This window comes from Spea bombifrons, chromosome 8, assembly GCF_027358695.1.
Source record: "Spea bombifrons isolate aSpeBom1 chromosome 8, aSpeBom1.2.pri, whole genome shotgun sequence".
Classification (NCBI taxonomy): Eukaryota; Metazoa; Chordata; class Amphibia; order Anura; family Pelobatidae; genus Spea; species Spea bombifrons.
Genome location: NC_071094.1, coordinates 29,588,444 through 29,606,345, shown reverse-complemented (window position 1 = coordinate 29,606,345; position 17,902 = coordinate 29,588,444). Strand labels below are relative to the sequence as shown.

Below are 17,902 nucleotides of genomic sequence, written 5' to 3'. Positions count from 1 at the left end.
AAGAACCATTGGGCCCATCCGGTCTGCGCAGTTTCTGAATGGTCCTCTAGCTTAAAACTATGCCCTCTTGTTTCTGTAGTATTTCTTCTTTTAAATAAACTCTCTTCCTTTATCATGTTGATTTGGTCTCCAGTATTGTACACAATACTCCAAATGAGGTCTCACCGGTGCTCTGTACAACGGCATTAGCACTTCCCTCTTTCTACTGCTAATACCTCTCGCTATACACCTCTCGAGACACCAGGGGTTAACCCGTTCAGCACTGGACGAAACTAGCCCTGGCGAAACGAAGCGGGACCATAATACAATGGAGCCTTCCTGAGAAGGAAAATAAATTGTCATAGCAGCCTACTCAGCCCACCTCAGGAGTATAATCCCATCACCACCAGACAGCCCAGCGCCCCCATACAGTTCTATGGCCAGAAATGCCCACTGAACAAAGAGTCACTATTTCAGGGTGATCCCAGGGTAGCGGCGACAATCCCAGGGTACCGATGGAGAGGGCAGGGTCCAAGGATGTCATGTTCCAAAAAAGCGACTTGATCCATCGTTGGGACCCTGAGCGACAGGGCTGGAAACGTCCCGGGGAATAGTCCACATGCCCTGCCACAACGCAAAAATTGTTCAGGAATGGTTTGAGGAACTCAACAACAAGTTCAAGATGTTGACTTTGGCCTCCAAATGCCCCAGATCTAAATTCAATTGCCCCTCCTCGTAATTTACAGGAACTACTGCTAACATCTTCATGCCAGATACAACAGCACACCTTCAGAGGTCTAGTGGAGTCCATGCCTCGACGGGTCAGGGCTGTTTTGGCAGCAAAAGGTGGGCCTACACAATATTAGGCAGGTGGCCATAATGTTATGGGTGATCGGCGGATAACTCCTCATTGCATTTATGGCATAACATAAGAGCAAGTGGTATTTTTATCACTGGGGTGGAAATGTTGTGTTATATCATACCATAGTGCATCTCCTGCTAGGGATGGAGTATATATTGTTTGCAATGCACAGTTCTCTGACACAGAGTGGTTGCCAGGAGAACTGTTTCAAATCCCGCAGTTCACTATTTATTATGAAGCGTTTACTCCAGCATGAAGGGTTGAGTTGACCCTGTATAATGCATAATTCAATGTGTCAGGAGGCTTTGAAGAAACCTATATGGGCCAGCCAAGCTTTTTCTGCAGAAGAAGCTCACTGGTCCTTCAAGAAGCTCAAAGAGCTCAAACACAACTTTCCAGCCAACTCTTTCTTTAATGAATAAAGTACAGAGAGAGGACAAAACTCATTTTTAATGTACACCCCAATTCTTCTCTTGATGTAATTAATTTGTTTAATAACACATCTAAGAGTTTCTGGATACTACATGGCTTCACCCATAAAACACTTCTATTACTTCTCTCCACCTAATGTGTCGGTTTGTCTTAGTCTGTCAATTCTCGTCTTGTCATATCCCTTGAATGTATGTATTGTATTAAGCGCTGCGTAAATTGTTGGCGCTATATAAAAATAATAATAATATTAATCTTTTTCAATAATACTTTTCAAGAATTTCCCTTGTCTAGTTTTTAATATATAAAATGTTCAACCCTCAGGATGCTACTGTAAACTATAGGTTATTTATAAACACATTATTCTTTAAATCAAACCCTCTGAACTATACGGTCCCAAATAAATCTAAAAAAATGTTGCACTTAAAATGGCGTTTCAGAGATTTGTTCCTTCAACAAAATGGATACTAAATTAATTGCTAAGTACTAGAGTAACATTAAATATGGTATATAATTAAAGCTGGGTTGTTCATTCATTAACTTCAGTTTGCATTTTATTGCCTTTGGAAACATCCCATAAAGTTAAAGGGCTATGCGTGCGCATTACATTGATGCTATAATGTGTGAATATCTGTGTCCGTTGCTTCCATTGATCTATAATACAAAGAATTGGCACCCATTGTACAGCGCTACGGAATTTGATGGCGCTATATAAAACAATAAATAAAATAAAAAATATATTAAAACCAGCGAAATCAAGCAAAAGGACTACAATAAGGTGTAGTTGCTTCCTCGGACTGACTATCAATAAATAGATATGGGCCGAGCAAATGCCAGGAATGAATATAATAAAGAAAGAGAATGGCAGCTAAGATGCATGCCTACAAACTCAAAATAGAGAATGTTCTTGCGATTGTTTTATGTCCTATGAATAAGGATTAATCATTACCAAGCAGTTTATTTATACAGATAATTGAAGCAGTGGCTGTTTTCTCCAAGGACTGAAGAAGGAAGTAAGCAATTACACTAAGGTCCTTCACATGTGACCTCTGTTTCTGGGGACATGTTAGTTTCTGTGCTGCTCTTTCTCCACTATCCTGTCGGAAGGTAAAGCCAGAGAAGTCAACACACCAAACCTGTTTATTAGGCTGTTACAGAGGCCGCTGCTCGGATATCTATGTATTTGCTGGTATGTGTGTGCACTGGCAGCTTCTCAGAGTGGAAGGCGGAAGAGACAAAGGCAAGAAGAGGGAGGGACGCTGAGCATTGTGCTGAGCTCAGGTTGGAAGCACGGTTCTAATGAGCGCTCTCACCTGTAAGGAAACCCGTATGTATGTCTGGGATTATGTATAATAATGGCCTGCTGTAGAAGGCAGATGTCATGAAGGCAATGGTTTTAAAACAATTAAATACAATATGCCGTACATTTAAAATGTGTGACAGATTTAAGTTATTGCATGTACATTATAAAGTTTTTTCATAGGATAGTCTGTATTTTGGGCACGGTATTGCTGTAGGACATGCTAACCCAGGTGGCACTCAGCAGGGTCACGTAACACGCGTTACCCGGCCCCGTTGTAATACAGCTACAGTGAAGACAGCGGTCTCTGAAAGGTGAGAGGGAGGAACAGGGTTGGAGAAGTGTCCAGTATACCAGGGCTGTATGTGTGAAACCAACTAGGTTTGGTAAAAAATTAAATTTGTCTTTAATCATTAGATAACGTAAACCTTAGGTTTACTTAACTTTTGCGACAGTTCTGTACCTAGTTTTTCAGTCCACCATTGATAAGTTCCTTGACCCACCAGATCCACCCTATGCTTTTGTTTAATCTTGAATTCTTCCGCATAGTAAGACTTTGTGTGTTTATTAATGTGTACAAAGGGACTTTACTGCCTCTTTAAGAAAAACAAATTGTTCCTCCTTTCAATTATTTTTGGTCTTTAGGAAGCAGAATCAGGAAGTTGCCCAGATCACATCTTGAAGAAGCTGTCTCTATCTGTTTTCTGTTGTCAGAATTGTATTTCATGCGCCAGAGTCAGGTGGACTTCCAGGATTGCAAAGTACCTTTATTTAAATGACTACTGCCTAGCAGAACAGTGGAAATGGATAAAGAGCTACAACCTGAATCTATAGGCTGGCAGGATAATGAGAAAGAAGCTGGTGCCTCATTTACTCTACCAAAGTACAGATCTTTAAAATATTCCAACTTTAACACACAAGGGAGTGTTGCGGCAAGGTCTCCCAAGATGAGGAATGCCCAGAGCCTGAACAGGACTCCTTCGCCTGCTACAATAAGTAAGAGAAAGAAAGGCATTCGAGGAAGCATTTGGAATACTACAGGGTCACTGCCCTTTGGAGGAGCCTGGATTTCTGCAGCTAGTTTTGATACTTGTGATGGACAAGATGACCAGCAACTAGACTCTGGCGACACCGGCTTTGTATTAGACCCTGTTGAGCATGCATGGATGTTAATGGCTGCAGAGGGTAACTATGATGAGCTAAAGGAGTCCCTGCAAGAAGATCCAAGCCTCCTGTATAAGAGAGACTTTGTGACAGGCTACTCTGTAATCCATTGGATAGTCAAGCATGGTCACCATGAGGATCTGATTAGCGTCATGGACTTTTCAAGAGCAAATGGTTACCCACTGGATATTAATACCCGTGCTAGTGGTGGTCTCACACCACTACATATAGCAGCCATGCAAGGGCATGGCATGCTTATAAAGGTGCTTGTTGGTGCATATAATGCAAATGTCCATGTCAGGGACCAGAATGGAAGGAAACCTTGGCAATACCTGCGACCAGGATCTGCTAGGCAGTTTCAGGAACTGTTGGGGGCACCTGAAGATGAGGAGAATGGGGCTTTTCTTCTAATGAACAGTAATAATAATTGCCATTCAACCACCTCTACGGCACACCTGAGATCCGATGAGGTGGACTCTGCTCCTAGAATGCCAATCACAGTAGAACCTTTTCAAAGGCTATTTAGAACTGCCTACAGATTCTTCAAGAACTGGTAACTCCTGTTCCAAGGTACAGTTATTGATAAAAAATCACATGGCGCTGAACTGGAATGGATAGTTTTTCCTTGAAGGCAGGGCTGTAAAAACTGTAACTATCAACATATTGTCTGTTTTGTCTGTGTATTATATGCAGGGACTCACTGTGGATGATGGGAACTGTAGTCATAAGGTGACCTAAAAGTTTTTTCAGGTTGAATTGTAGTGAGCTATGACGTTTCAACTCCACTCAGCATTACAAAGGATGAACCCTGATGCGTTTCGCTTATGCATTGTTTAATTTTTTTAGGTAAATTTGAAATTTTACCCATTTAAAGTTACATAATCCAGGGCTAACCTGGTACTTTTCCATGAGCCACTGGGGTTGCCCCATTAGGCATACCAACCATGTGCCTAAGGTCCCCAAGCACTAAAGGAAAATGTCAGACCACTATTGGTCGCCTAGAAGTAGTTTCACTGTGTGGACTACTGCAACTGAGATTACAACTATGGCACCGTGGGTGCATGTTCCTAGGGGCCCTGAGGGTCTTAATTTGGTACCTAGACAGTAATGTATTTAATCATTAATCGGGCCTTTAATTTAATCATCTAATTGCTATTTTAGTAAATAAACCCCTCAGGATCACAGGACGACTTGTTGGAGGGTTTGACATAATTCGCAGTTCTATTTTTATCAACAAATGCAAAAGTCACTTAAACTTATCTGCTTTAAAACGTGAATTCCGAGAGAATTGTTACTGGGTTATTGTTTAAAATAACATGTTACTGCTATACACACAGATGTAAATATAAATTGCTGTTCTGTATAAATGAAGATATAGTGATATTTAATAACTTGACATTATTCATTCACGAAAATGTCCTTATGACCCATATGTCTGACGAGGATCTCAGTGGCTTTTCAGTATCCCTGGTCTTCCTGCGAACACCACGTGCCCAATGGGGGTTTATTCACCAATGGGGGGATTTGCAGCAGAATTGATATTCCGGCTTCCCATCTACTACGGTATGAAAATCTGACCTATGGCCGGCCCCATATAATGTATTGTTAAAACATCGAGTTTACGTCCACAAATTCTTCCTGCGTTTACTATACATTGGGTGTAAACGGCTTAGCTCACTGGATGCATTATGAAGTCATGGGGGGGGCGCAAATCTCATGCTAATAAATTCTATTATATGAAATCATAGTTTTAAAGGTTCATGATTTGAGGGAACGTTATACAACCCATCCATTGACAGTCATGCGGTGCCCTAACAAATAATCATGTGAAGATACAATACATAAAATATTGAAAATAGAATTTCTGTACTCTAAAGTACTGACAGAAATTGAATAAATAGCATTAAATACCTCGTGTTTTTTTTAATAATTTTTTATTTTGAGCAAGATGACACATGACATACTTGGTGGTGACTGACTTGGTGGTGTCTTTACCACGTTGCACTAGGTTTTGCAATTGTCTAAGGCCAAAATATGCATCGGACACTGACAAACAAATTGACACAGCAGTAGTTGTAGACCTGTCCCAAATATTTTATTTACAGTATAAAAGTATTTTAGGAAGGTCCCTAACCATTGTTTGCATTATCAGTCCAATGTGTGTGTGTGTGGGGGGGGTTCTACATTGGCTTTGTGGTTGTTTTTGGTGAGGATATACATTTATATTAAGTTGCAATAAAATCCAGCAGCCATGACTTTTAGTAAATTGCGTAAAATGCTTTCTATGGAGCAAAGTGTAGTTTTTGACATGTCTGACAAAATGCCATAATGATGCCCACCCTAACCATTAAGCTACTTTTTGAATCAAGGTACTGGATGGTGAACTTGGCTTTCCATCTCATATTGTAGTTTTGTACAATCAGAAGTTGCCCATTCTTAACTATCTTGCAACATTATCCATCTGTAGCTCTGATGCTCAAAATAAAGAGATGGGGATACACCCTGGATTTTGGACTGCGCTTTGATTTTAGCTAATGACAGGTAACCATAGAATAAACTGCCCAAACATTACGCAGTAAAGAAGCATTGCAGAGCAAGCAGTGTTTACCCAGCGAATATATCTCTAGCATGCTCACGAGTCCATGATTTCTATACTTGTGTTGTGAAGAACCAAATAGACCACGTAGTAGATCACACTATGCTTGGTCAGAGCAGGGAGATTACATAGACAGGTAGAAAACTACTATGGAATAGCCACATGGTTTCAAACAATGATAGTTTTCATATAATAAAAACTACAAGCTGTACCCTAGTAGTCACGATTAGTTCATTACTAATTTTATCCAAATTTTAAAGCATGACATCCAAATTTCGGATGCCTGATAAAGAAGTTAGTTTATCATGTCTAGAAGGACTTCCTCCGCTGTATTAAGGGTGTTAGCACATCCTGCGCAGGAAACTTTGAAAACTTCCTCATTTCAAAAGTGTAAACATTTAAGAAACTTTCTGATCAGGGTGTGCCGATGTTTACTTAAAATGTAATAGGCAGCCAATGGAAATGTACCATTACACATTACTTTTTGTGCCTTAACATGGGACCTACTTTTCAGAAGCACACAAGAGCTATTCACGCTCACAGGTCATTTTGCATTCAAACGCAGTTGTCAGAACTCCATCTATGCATCTGGTTTCCCTTCCAAGCGCCGGCCTCAGCCATATACAAGCACAGAAGTGTAAATGTTTTTAGCTTGAGATAAAGTGTCTGTATAATGAGACAGACTTGGGTAACATTACTTCATCACATTCAGAAGATCTTTACTGGCTTTTTAAAACTAAACGCAAAACACCGGCAAATATAATATGGCCTAGAGGCAATTTTACTGGCATTTTGACGACACATCCTGTGATTTCATATAATAGGATTTACTGCTATTACGCCGAGATTAACCCTTTAGCCTAAACATTTGGCTGTAGTAGGTACATATTGTGCACTATTGCAAATGTCAGATAAATCTAAACGGTACGGTGGCTGGCTAGTTTGGGCACTCATGTGCCCCAAAAGCATACCTACCTTCCGCTATGTAGCAAGTGTCAATAGAATCTGTCTATGCCTACCTAAGCAAGAGAGTTGGCTAAATCACAATACCATGCATAATACATTTACCCAAGCCAATTGCCCACAAATTTGCCACACAAAACAAAGCTTGTAGAAGCCACGAGGGCGGATTTTTACATTTTATTTCCAAATGGAAACATCAAATGTTGTTATGAAGTGATGACAAAGATTGTACAACAGGACGACCAGGTTTTTCCGAAGAAGCCACAAAGTGCTTGGTCCGCCATCCACACCACATTTACAAGCCGAGCTTGGTTCTTCTCCAGTGTCTCCTCTTGGAGTTGTACCTGTGCCAAAACAGAAAAGTGTCAGGTCTTATCTTGAATTTGCTTCAAAACTACAGCTAAACACAAGTATTTGTTAGGGTTATAAATTCTGGGAATGAGTATGAAAGATCTGCCTATAGTAACAGTCCAGCAAATTTGATTAAGTTGCTAGTATTTCTTTAGTAGTAGTTACTATCTTTGACACCAACACGTTACATGAAAATGAGTAAAAAATGTCAGGATGATAAACCTAAAGAATTTTTATAAAGGGTCTGTGAAGTGTTAGGTTGGTGATAGGGGATGTAATAAATGGGAGAGCAGATACAATGACTCAAAAGTATTCAGAAACAGATTTTAACAGCTAAACGTAGTGCAGTAACAGCCAAGCTGGCTCTTAACATTTAAAAATACCGTATTGGCTCGAATATAGGCCGCACTCCCCCCCCCACTTTAAGTCTTTAAAGTGGGGGTGCGGCCTATATTTGGGGTCTAGCGCCCGACGCCCGGGTATGGGAGACAGAGTGGCAGCATGTTTTTTTTAAGAAAAAAATACTTTAAAAAAAGCACCAAACTTTTAGGGGGCGGCCTATATCCGAGCCAATACGGTAAGTAAATCTGCACCGATTTTATCCAAAAGGACACTAAGTAGGCAATAAGTTCCACTGTAAAGTCACAGATTAACACACGATAAAGGCAGAAAATAACGTCAACACTTTAAGTACTGGTTTTACTTGGCTTCATATGTTTATGGCTTATTATCGGGGTCATGTAGTACCCAGCTTTTTTTGTACATTGTATGAAATGCAGACCTCAACAGTTCCCTGAATATGAAGGGAACAAACATTATAGGATCAACAGGATGTTAGCTTGGCCATGAATGGGTCTCATAGTAAGCCAGTAAGACACCAGCCAGGGCTGCTAGGGCTAAATAAGCATTAGTATACACTTAAACATAAAAAGGGAAGGACTGAGAATTCCCCCCCAAAGAATCTTACAGCAATTTAAAGATGCCAGAAACTGGTACAAACTTTAGTTATATCTGCTTTTGCTGGAAAAGCAATGCAAAGTTTTTACCAACAGTCATACAAGTCTATTTTGGTGGACCATGGGACCATTTGCCTGAATATTAATCCAGAAGACCAGCACTGTGTTCACTGTCAATGCCAGTGTATGATTTCTCCTACATGAAGGGGAAATCTGAAAGACAACTGGCATCTTTACTCTCAGCAGGATAATGGCAGCAAACCAATTGAATGAAGAACTGCAATTGCAACCTGCTTCCGTGTTTGTAGCCCACGTCCACACAACAAGCCAAAGAGCAGAGGACATCATCATTTACCAAACGTGATGCTCCCACAAAACATAACGAATGCTCTGTACAAGAACGTAAGACAATTTCTAGCGATTCCAAAGCCACATTTATTGGGCAATTAACATACCTGATCTTGTTGCCGGTTTTCATGCGGATCCACTGTGGGATTGGCCGGTTCTGTTTCTGCTTCTTGGCAAGAAACTTCTTAATCTTGAACGTCTTGTGGGATGACTGCAGGAACAAGAGTGTAAGAATGAAGACATGTACGGAATGAAGCAGTTTGATGGGTAGAGAGTTTAGCTTAGCTGACATGCCCCTCCATTCTGCTACAACTTTTACACTTACAGTAGTTACACGATCACCACACAAGCCACCATCTACTCTGTATGTCCAGAACATGATACATGTACAAAATACACACTAATGCCAAAGCATTACAGCAAGACAAGCACTACAAGAAGGTGTGCCCGAACCATCCGCTTACTTCGCATACGAAAGTTACTTGGGCGGCTAAAACACAGAGAACAGCCTCATCCACACAGAATAAGCGGAGAAGAAACGGTGCCTATGCACACAATGGCAGCTAAAGCTCCGATGTTACGATATGAAGCTCCGTCTTCGAACCCACTGACATATCGCCCGGGACAGATCACTCCGATCATTGCCTCCTAAACAAGCCTATTACGAAACGGCACGGAGAGTCGGCGAAGACCCATTCCCCAGTCGCCGAGACATCTGCATTTATATTCTCACTGGTCCTCATATCCTTAATTAATACCCGACAGAACACACGCAGCGTTAAGGGACAAAGCCCTGGCTGCGGGTCTGAGAACGCCACACGACGTTAAATAAGAGGATGGAATCGGATTCACTCACCATGGTGAATCTATGCAGCCCTATCACCACAATGGCGGGCGAAAAAGAGAAAGACGGAAGCCGGAGTGCAGAGGTTACTGGTGCGGAACCATAGAGAGACAAAGCTAGCTAGCCTCTCCGTGGGGATAGAGGTTGGAGGGAGGCGCGCCACCTGCTGGTGTTGAGGCACTCTGCAGCGCTACTTACTTTATTTCTCCTTTCGTGGTATCTGTAGGTCTGTTCTGGCCAATTTATTATTTATTGTTGTTTTATATATCCCGTAGCGCTGTACAATGGGTAGACAGGAAAAAAGTAGTATATCACATAAACATTGACAAATAGTAAGTTATATTTTAATTTACACACAGCTTTTGAAATAAATCGTACGCAATAAACCCTACAATTTATACCTAGATGGCCAAATGGCTTTGACCCAAATAACGGGCACCACTATTATTCCTTGGGGTATTAAACAATGCACCTCTCATCCAAACAGTGGCATCCCTATGAACAGAGGAGTACGAGCATCATAAATAAATGTACCTCTCCTAATAATTAAACAGATGATTGCAATCTACCCCACGTAGTGCATGCGGGTGACAGCATACGACATATTACCATATACCTAGTAAAAAACATGACATACGCTGTGTGACACATCCTGGCCATCCTGGCCAAGGGAGCCCACAAAAAATAATTTTTGCTTTTTTTGTGATGAAAATAAATTTACATTTTATTTGTGTGTTTCCAGGACTATTTATTTTTAGTGGAAAGGTGTGGAGGCACCTGAGACGTTACGATGTCTTTCTTCATATTAGCGAGGATCAGACAATATTACCTGCACACGTCAAGCGGATCCAGCAATACATCAGCTGTTACCATGTTGCAGGTAGTTGTCTGGTCAGAGCGCCAATCCCTTTCTACAGGGAATCATATTTTATTTTATTAGATAGGAAAGCTGAAAATCATAAAAGTGTAATCACAAAGTATGACTGCAAGACTTCTGATGGGAGACCAGTAGGAGAAAACTACTCAGCAGTTCTCAACAGTCTTCATTACTTAACATCCAGGTAAACTGTTTATATTCAGCCCCAGATATTTCTTTAGAACGCCCAGAGTTTTGACCAATGAAGTCAGGACCTTAAAGGCTGTGATTCTACATCATACCTTTTGATTCTCAAATAAAACGCAAGGAATCAATGTCTTTTAGTTCTAATAATGCATGATATACCACCTCCTAGTAAACATGGTGTGAAATTGTGGTCTGGCTCAACACTAGCAGCCGTACGTATGACTGCAGAATAAAAACACTTCTGGATGACATACAATTTAATCCATTTGTCTTTAAACTACATTAATACTCCCCTGGTTTTTTACTGTGTTCTGGTTGACATATGAACTCTGTATATATAGCAAAACTGCTCACTCGCTTCTTACCGCCTGCTTAGCCAAACGTAGCAGTATGTCTCCTACAATACTGTTCGGAAAGTCTTTGCGCATGCAGATTGTATTCTTAACTCCTTATGAGAAGTGCTATCTATATTCCCTTTCGGACTTTGCTAAAAGTTGACTTTTATGGCTGCACTGATTGTACCTTTCATTACACTGTAAATTGTCACTTTTTAAATTAAAATATACGTACATACAAAGGGATTTTTTTGGTGGACACACATTTCATAAGAACTATAGTTGTTAAATCGAAGGACCAAGCAAAATATTGTTTTAATGTGAGTATCTTAATAGTTGAAGCAGCGTGGGCTTTCGGCATCTCTTCACCTTAGAACAGCTGAATCTGTTGGAAAGTCCCAGAGGTTTATACTATGAAATGGTTCATTGAAATCGAAATGTACCATCAGAGTTTCCAAAGTTCCTTTTATTTTTTAGCTTAGAAAATAAAAGTTAAGAAAACATTTAGGTTTTATTCAAGAAGATCGATCAACTCTTTATATAATGGAGGCATTCTGATAAAATAAGCAATCAATGGTTTGCGATTATCTCAAAGCAGACCTCATAATGTGAGTAATAAAGATTTATAAGAAAATAATTAGGAGAAAAAAAAAAAACAAAAAAAAACACAAACCAAACACACTGCAACAGTTATTTCACATCTTTACAGCAGAGTTTATACTTTCTTAGGAAAACACCTCTTGATTGCATGGTAAACGAATCAAAAAAGCCAACATCTTAACATCTACACTGCAAAACTGAAATACTGGGCTACCTCTGTGTATTCAGCCCTTGTTAAGATCAAGCTGAAAAGGACATTCAAAAATATTCTTCTGTCATAACCCTCTGCCAACACAGGAACGGAGGACTTGTGTTTCATTAAGGCCACAATACTGAGATTGTAAACTAGAAATTTCCATCTGTCTCACCACGATGGCTGTAGCTCTAAAGACTGTCCAGTCGCACACATGGTCTTCTCAAATCCAGCAGATTTTTTTTTGTTTTAGCCAAACATCATCCTCTATTACCCCACTGACGCCCCAAAGCTCTCCTTTTGACACTTCTCCTCCTGCCTGTTCTCGATTCCTCCTCTACGAAGGCACTTCTGGATTGCAGATTGTGTTCTTTGGTTATCATGATGGGCAGGGCACCAAGCCGTCTCGCTTTTTTTTACTCTCCTTCTCGGGTGACATTGGACTCACTCTCTTGCTTCTTCTCTGTGGTCTGATCCGCAGACTTAGCCGGACTCTCTTCGGGTTGAGTAAGCCGGCTTCTACTCCTTCCTCCTGGTTGATATAACTGCATCGCTGGACGGTCCTGAAAAACAATGACAATCTAATTAATACCTTACCTTAAAATAAGAAAATACAATATTTTTGAAAATTCATTTTAATGTGATATTTGTAATAAATAAAATGGTAGAGCTTTCCTTTAAGAAACGTTATTGTCAATATAATATGGGGATAATTACTGTTCTATTCTACGTGCACTGAAAAAAAAAAATTTAACTTCATAGATTTAATTTGCTGATCTGTGAAAAGAGCTATATTATTTCATGCAGCCAATTTTTCATTTTAAATAAATATATTGAAAATAATGCAGTTTCTGTCTTCCCTTTTTCTAAATGTATAAATGATTATTTGAAGTATACACTGAAAGCACCAATTCTAGGTAATGTTAAAAGATCCACCTTGTTCCTAATCCGATCTCTTTTGGCCATGTCCTCCTTCTTTTCTTCACGTGTTACTCTCTCAGATTTATCTGCGCCGTGCGAACAATCCATAACCTCTTGCTTCCGTCCTCTGTCTCTCATAGTCTCCCTTTCCTTCCTGTAATCATCTTCTCTTCTCCGGAAACATCGGTCTTTCTCGTAACGTTCCCTTGGCTTACGGCGATCGTCTTCATGGTATCTCATCTTTTCCTTTTCCCTGAGTCGTCTTTCTCTTTCATAATCTTTCTCTCTGTATTCCTTCACATATTCATCGTCACCTCTGCATTGAAACAGGGATCATTAAAATTAATCTGGATATCCCTTCCACATTAAAATTAACCTCGCTATACAAATAAGAAAGAATCAGTTAAATGCCCACTTGCATTACATCATTACTTCTATTCCACCAATAAAAATTTCAAGATCTGTGTGACTCAGTTTCAAATAAATACCTCAATCCCCTTAATGGAAGCGCCGCCGGTTTAGCTTCGTGCAAATGAGCCGGTTAGGGAGATCAGAAAGCTCCCCTGTAAACAGCCCACTGATCAGCAAGATCAGGAACACCCAAGAGCACAATATGCTTCCCGCTTTTTGTAGTGGGGTTTTGGGTACTTGTAGAAATGAATGGTAATATTATGACTATCTGGGAGTACAGGTCAGGGAACTACCACTATTTTAAAAGCAGAATTGGATGTTTTCTCAGATCAAAACACACACACCTTTTCAACTTTTCCTCCCCAGCTTCACCATCCGATCTCTTTGCGGTAGAGACCCGCTCTTCTCTCACATTTTCCTTTTCATTTTTTCTGGGCTTAAACTTCTTTTCTGTTTCTCTCTCATCCTCTTTCTCAGGCTTCTTGAGAAGCTGCAAAAGTAAATACACTCGGTTTAATTACACATTCTACAGAACTCCTAGACATTCTACCAAACCCCCAGCGATAAAAAATGCAATGTATAATTCACAGTAATACTCCGTTAATTGACAGCAGCTGAGCTGCAAACTAATAGAAAGACTAAAAAGTGGCTCGGATCTACTATTAAACATAATTCAAACCCAGATTGAAAGATACATCTCTCCCTGAATACTGGAAACCAAACCACATACAAGTTAGGTTTCTCCTTAGGGTTTGTGCAAGAATGACTGAAAGCTACCTTGATTTTTGGTTCATCCTTGGACCTCTCAGTCTCTTTCTCTGGAGCCTTTTCAAACTTCTTTTGTTTTTCTGCATCTTTCCTTTTCCTTCTTTCTTCTTCTTTCCACTTCCTCCTCTCCTCTTCACGTAGTCTTTTCCGTTCAAGTTCTCTTCTCCTCCTTTCTTCACGTTTTTCGTCTCGCAGGCGCTGGGGAGAGAGGGTAAAGTATACCGGTAAAAATGGCCGTATAATTGTTTTATACATGGTGATGTCAGATGGTAGAAACTTATGCTTGTAATTCAATATATATATATATATATAATTTGTTAACCAACAGCCTGGTTAATATGATCTACCGATCTCTTAGAACAAGGGACACTCAATGCTCCTACGACAGTATCTCATGTAACTGGGGTAAAACATTTTCTGACACCTTCTGTTTTTGTGTATTAAGGGCAATCACTTTTTTATGTACAAATTAGACAACCTATGAAGAGCCCATACCTGTTTATTTTTCAGAAAGCTTAACAGTGGTGTTGTCTTCTTGGCTAAGGAAAAGAGAAAGAACAATCAACCAAACATTAGCACAGCCAGGGGAAACATATGTAAACAGTGCAAACTATACACACACACTTCATTATGTGACTGTACTGCGGTGGCTTCTAATATATAACGCAGTAGGACCCTTTAGAAGTACAGGTGATAAAACCTCATATGCTACACATCATGCGAGAACCTTTACCTATCATTTCTTTGTTCCGTGCTTCTATTTCTTCCAGTAGAGTCTCCGGAGTTGATGTAAGTTTCTCTTCATCCACATTGTAAGAATCCAGAAATTTTCTGTATTCAGGATCTTTGCAACAGAAAAATAAGATTATACACTTTGTTCTCATATTAGCAGCGTTCAATTAAAACAATCTGCAGAGGCACTTGACGCGTGAAATCAAAAGGCTAAACTTAGACCCTCAACACCATCGTTACAGATATTCTGCTTTATCAATATGACATCATTAAACTAGAATAGCATTTAAACTGAGGAACTGAAAACATACTTTACTTCTTGCCATGAGTACGACTGAAGGGCTATATATTGTACAGCGCTACGGAATTTGATGATCTCATGGTGCTGCCACAACCACAAGGGATTCTGGGTAGGCGCATGCAAAGAAGGTCATATAAACTTTTCTGAGAAGGTTTTCAAGAGATTTTGGAGAGTTTCTGAGGGAATTTTTGCCCATTCATCCAGTAGAGCATTTGTGAGGTCAGGCACTGATGTTGGATGAGAAGGCCTGGCTCACAATCTCCGTTCCAGTTCATCTCAAAGGTGTTTTATGGGGTTGAGGTCAGGGCGTTGTGCGGCCGGTCAAGTTCTTCCACACCAAACTCATCCAGCCATGTCTTTATGGATTTTGCTTTGTGGACTGGGGCATACAGCATATATAGTGCTTTTTAAATAAAATATTTTAATATTTTTACCTTCTTCAATAGTTCCAATCTTTGAATCCTTCTTCTTGGTTTTCTTTTTTGCTACTTTTTGAAAAGGTGCAAATTCCACTATCGCAGGATATTCCTGTCCTGCCAAAAATAAAAAAGACAAATATTTCAATGACAATAAGACAGGGGCCAATTACGAGTCAGCTTTCAGGGTAACTTTCTATAATGTGTATATATTGTATAATGGTTTTCCCTGACCTTACATGATTTTTTGTGTGATGCTTTTATAAGGTATGAGTTTCAGTGCTGGCAGCAAATAATCGATGTCAGTTAATTCACAGCTGTATTAATACACGATTGGTACTGCAATAAATATATATATATATATTTATTTTTTTACCACTTATGCCATAATAGTAGTTTCTGCTGATATTTCTGGATTTTATTGTGGCCTTACCATGCATGTTTTTTCAATAGTTAATAACAGTTGATGTCCACTAACCAATGTAAATGTAATGGAGAAATCTACTAATTGTTTAGACTTAATAAGCAAACAATAATAATCACTGGAAAACAGAATGCTCTTACCTCGGTGATCAATAAAAACATATCCATCGAAGCGATCTCTGAACAACACAATGTCATCTTGACTTTTAAAGTTTATATACGCCCTTGAGAACGTATGAGGATAAAAACTGCAGAAAAAGCAAAAGGGATTACAATGTTTTATCAAGCGGAACATAGGAAGAAAATATATTTTCAGGAACGAGGCTGTTACCTAGAGTCATTGGCAAAAAACTCAAAGTAGTCATGGTCCGGTAGGGGCTGGAGATGCTCCTCCAACTGCTCTTTGGTAAGACTGGGAGGCAATCGACGGATAACTACCTGTAAAGACATGAAGGCTCTCATATGAAATGAACAAATCCTGGATTTTTTGAAAGCTTCTGATTTGGTATCGTTTTTGGCTGGCATTGACGTATTAAAGATGTTGCTTCACTTAGACAAAACATTAATTGCATTTATAAAATAAATCTTAGGTGATGTCGTATTTTATTATTTCCACTAAGGATTTGGACACATCAAAACAGAAAAGTTTAAGAAGTATTTTCCATGACAACAGTCCATCTCTGCTTTTGTGTCATGTGACAGTTAAAAGGTACTGGCATAATTAGAAATGAGACAGAACTTTGCTTCACGAATTATTTCTGGGAGCGTTTTGGGCAGAGGTAGTATACATGTTTCCAATGTAGCATTTAAATGTATTATTATTATTACTACAAGTATATAGTGTGTGTGCAGATTATTAACATTGTACATATATGTTGCTTTTTACACCACCCGGTTATCATCTAAAGTGAAGAGGATGATTTTACCCGTATTGCCTTCTTACTTTACAGAGTGCATGGTACATAAGTGGAACAGCCTCCCGGCAGAAGTGGTTAATGGAAATTTAAACATGCATTGGATTAGTATAAAGCATAATTAGTATAATCTATAACGTGACCAGGGACAGTTCAACTTGGCAGACTTGATGGGCTATATGGTTCTTTATCTGCTGTCAAAACTATATTTCTATTCACAGTCCAGTGACACCTAAACACAATTCAGGTTTAATCAAATCCATGTATTTATTACATTTTAGGGTCCCAAATATTATACAAAAATAAACATCTATGAGACCTGCACATGTGTTTGAGGACTAGATGATATTGGGATTCACAAATAGCTGCCAAGTGCCAAGTTCTAAATGTTTACATTACATACAGCAATGAACTATGGATGGAAATGATATATGGAATAAACACCATTCTCCCCAAAGCAATTATGCGCCATCAGTACTGTGCTAGAGGAATGTGACACTTCGCAAGCAGCCGATCACTGGACTTGTCATCATAATATTGCGCCCATGTGTGTATATAAGGCCCAGGCCTCCCAATCCTCCTCCCACTCATCTCACCTTGCTCATGACTTCCTTTTTCTCCTTCACCTTCTCCAGCTTGTCCCCGTCCTCCCCTAATCCCTGTTCCCCTTTCCTCTCCTTGGGTTTTGTGTTTTCTTTGTCTTCCTTCATGGCTCGGTATTGGAGGTAGAATACAGTGTTAAGTGACCAGAAGTAAGTGACTGCTGCGCTCTACTTCTCCCCAGCAATCCCCAGTCCCATTCTTTGATTGGACAGAAGCACACGTCACGTGACTACCAACTGCTATGAAATAGCGACCATCTTGAGTGGGGAATTTTCCTGAGAACTATACGTCGTATTTCTATAATCTAATTTCTTCTCGAACTGTTAAAAAAATAAATATGGGGCGTTATCGGTCTGCTACGTAGCTTCGATTAGCGCAAAATACAATGTTTTGTTTTTAGATTATTTTGCGAAATAAAAACATGATAATT

General features: G+C 39.7%; 3 protein-coding genes and 1 non-coding gene across 5 annotated transcripts; 1 reads left to right on the top strand and 3 right to left on the bottom strand.

Annotated features, from left to right (window-relative positions):
• The first annotated feature begins 2,315 nt into the window (after window positions 1-2,315).
• Window positions 2,316-4,525, top strand: SOWAHD (sosondowah ankyrin repeat domain family member D). Of its 2 annotated transcripts, none has more exons than XM_053473423.1 (2): window positions 2,316-2,585; window positions 3,216-4,525. In XM_053473423.1, exon 2 carries the CDS (start codon window positions 3,374-3,376, stop codon window positions 4,289-4,291), a length of 918 nt encoding a protein of 305 aa, XP_053329398.1. In that variant the 5' UTR covers window positions 2,316-2,585; window positions 3,216-3,373; the 3' UTR covers window positions 4,292-4,525. The 2 variants fall into 2 exon arrangements, with proteins under 2 accessions (XP_053329398.1, XP_053329399.1); XM_053473424.1 differs by having other exon boundaries at window positions 2,316-2,597.
• A 2,932-nt stretch (window positions 4,526-7,457) lies between these two features.
• RPL39 (ribosomal protein L39) lies at window positions 7,458-9,942 on the bottom strand. The gene is made up of 3 exons (XM_053472438.1): window positions 9,805-9,942; window positions 9,056-9,159; window positions 7,458-7,637 (listed from the first exon to the last, which is right to left on the bottom strand). Exons 1-3 carry the CDS (start codon window positions 9,805-9,807, stop codon window positions 7,589-7,591), a joined length of 156 nt encoding a protein of 51 aa, XP_053328413.1. The 5' UTR covers window positions 9,808-9,942; the 3' UTR covers window positions 7,458-7,588.
• LOC128504162 (small nucleolar RNA SNORA69) lies at window positions 8,769-8,897 on the bottom strand. Its single transcript, XR_008355395.1, has one exon. It is a non-coding gene; the product is annotated as a small nucleolar RNA SNORA69 (small nucleolar RNA).
• Window positions 9,943-11,641: 1,699 nt separating the features above from the next.
• Window positions 11,642-17,691, bottom strand: UPF3B (UPF3B regulator of nonsense mediated mRNA decay). The gene is made up of 10 exons (XM_053472798.1): window positions 17,466-17,691; window positions 16,287-16,393; window positions 16,097-16,203; window positions 15,551-15,649; window positions 14,817-14,927; window positions 14,579-14,622; window positions 14,093-14,281; window positions 13,660-13,805; window positions 12,920-13,220; window positions 11,642-12,546 (listed from the first exon to the last, which is right to left on the bottom strand). The coding sequence occupies exons 1-10, from the start codon at window positions 17,577-17,579 to the stop codon at window positions 12,400-12,402; spliced, it is 1,365 nt and encodes a 454-aa protein (XP_053328773.1). The 5' UTR covers window positions 17,580-17,691; the 3' UTR covers window positions 11,642-12,399.
• Window positions 17,692-17,902: the final 211 nt, after the last annotated feature.

Excerpts from the sequence above, each read along its gene's own strand:
- SOWAHD (XM_053473423.1), top strand. The coding sequence starts at position 3,374 with ATGGATAAAGAGCTACAACCTGAATCTATAGGCTGGCAGGATAATGAG.
- RPL39 (XM_053472438.1), bottom strand. Across the intron at positions 7,638-9,055 it reads AAAACCGGCAACAAGATCAG|GTACAACTCCAAGAGGAGAC; the intron begins GTATGTTAATTG and ends GTTTTGGCACAG.
- UPF3B (XM_053472798.1), bottom strand. The coding sequence starts at position 17,579 with ATGAAGGAAGACAAAGAAAACACAAAACCCAAGGAGAGGAAAGGGGAA. Across the intron at positions 16,204-16,286 it reads TTTTTTGCCAATGACTCTAG|TTTTTATCCTCATACGTTCT; the intron begins GTAACAGCCTCG and ends CTTTTTCTGCAG. Across the intron at positions 14,282-14,578 it reads GCTTTCTGAAAAATAAACAG|CGCCTGCGAGACGAAAAACG; the intron begins GTATGGGCTCTT and ends CTCTCTCCCCAG.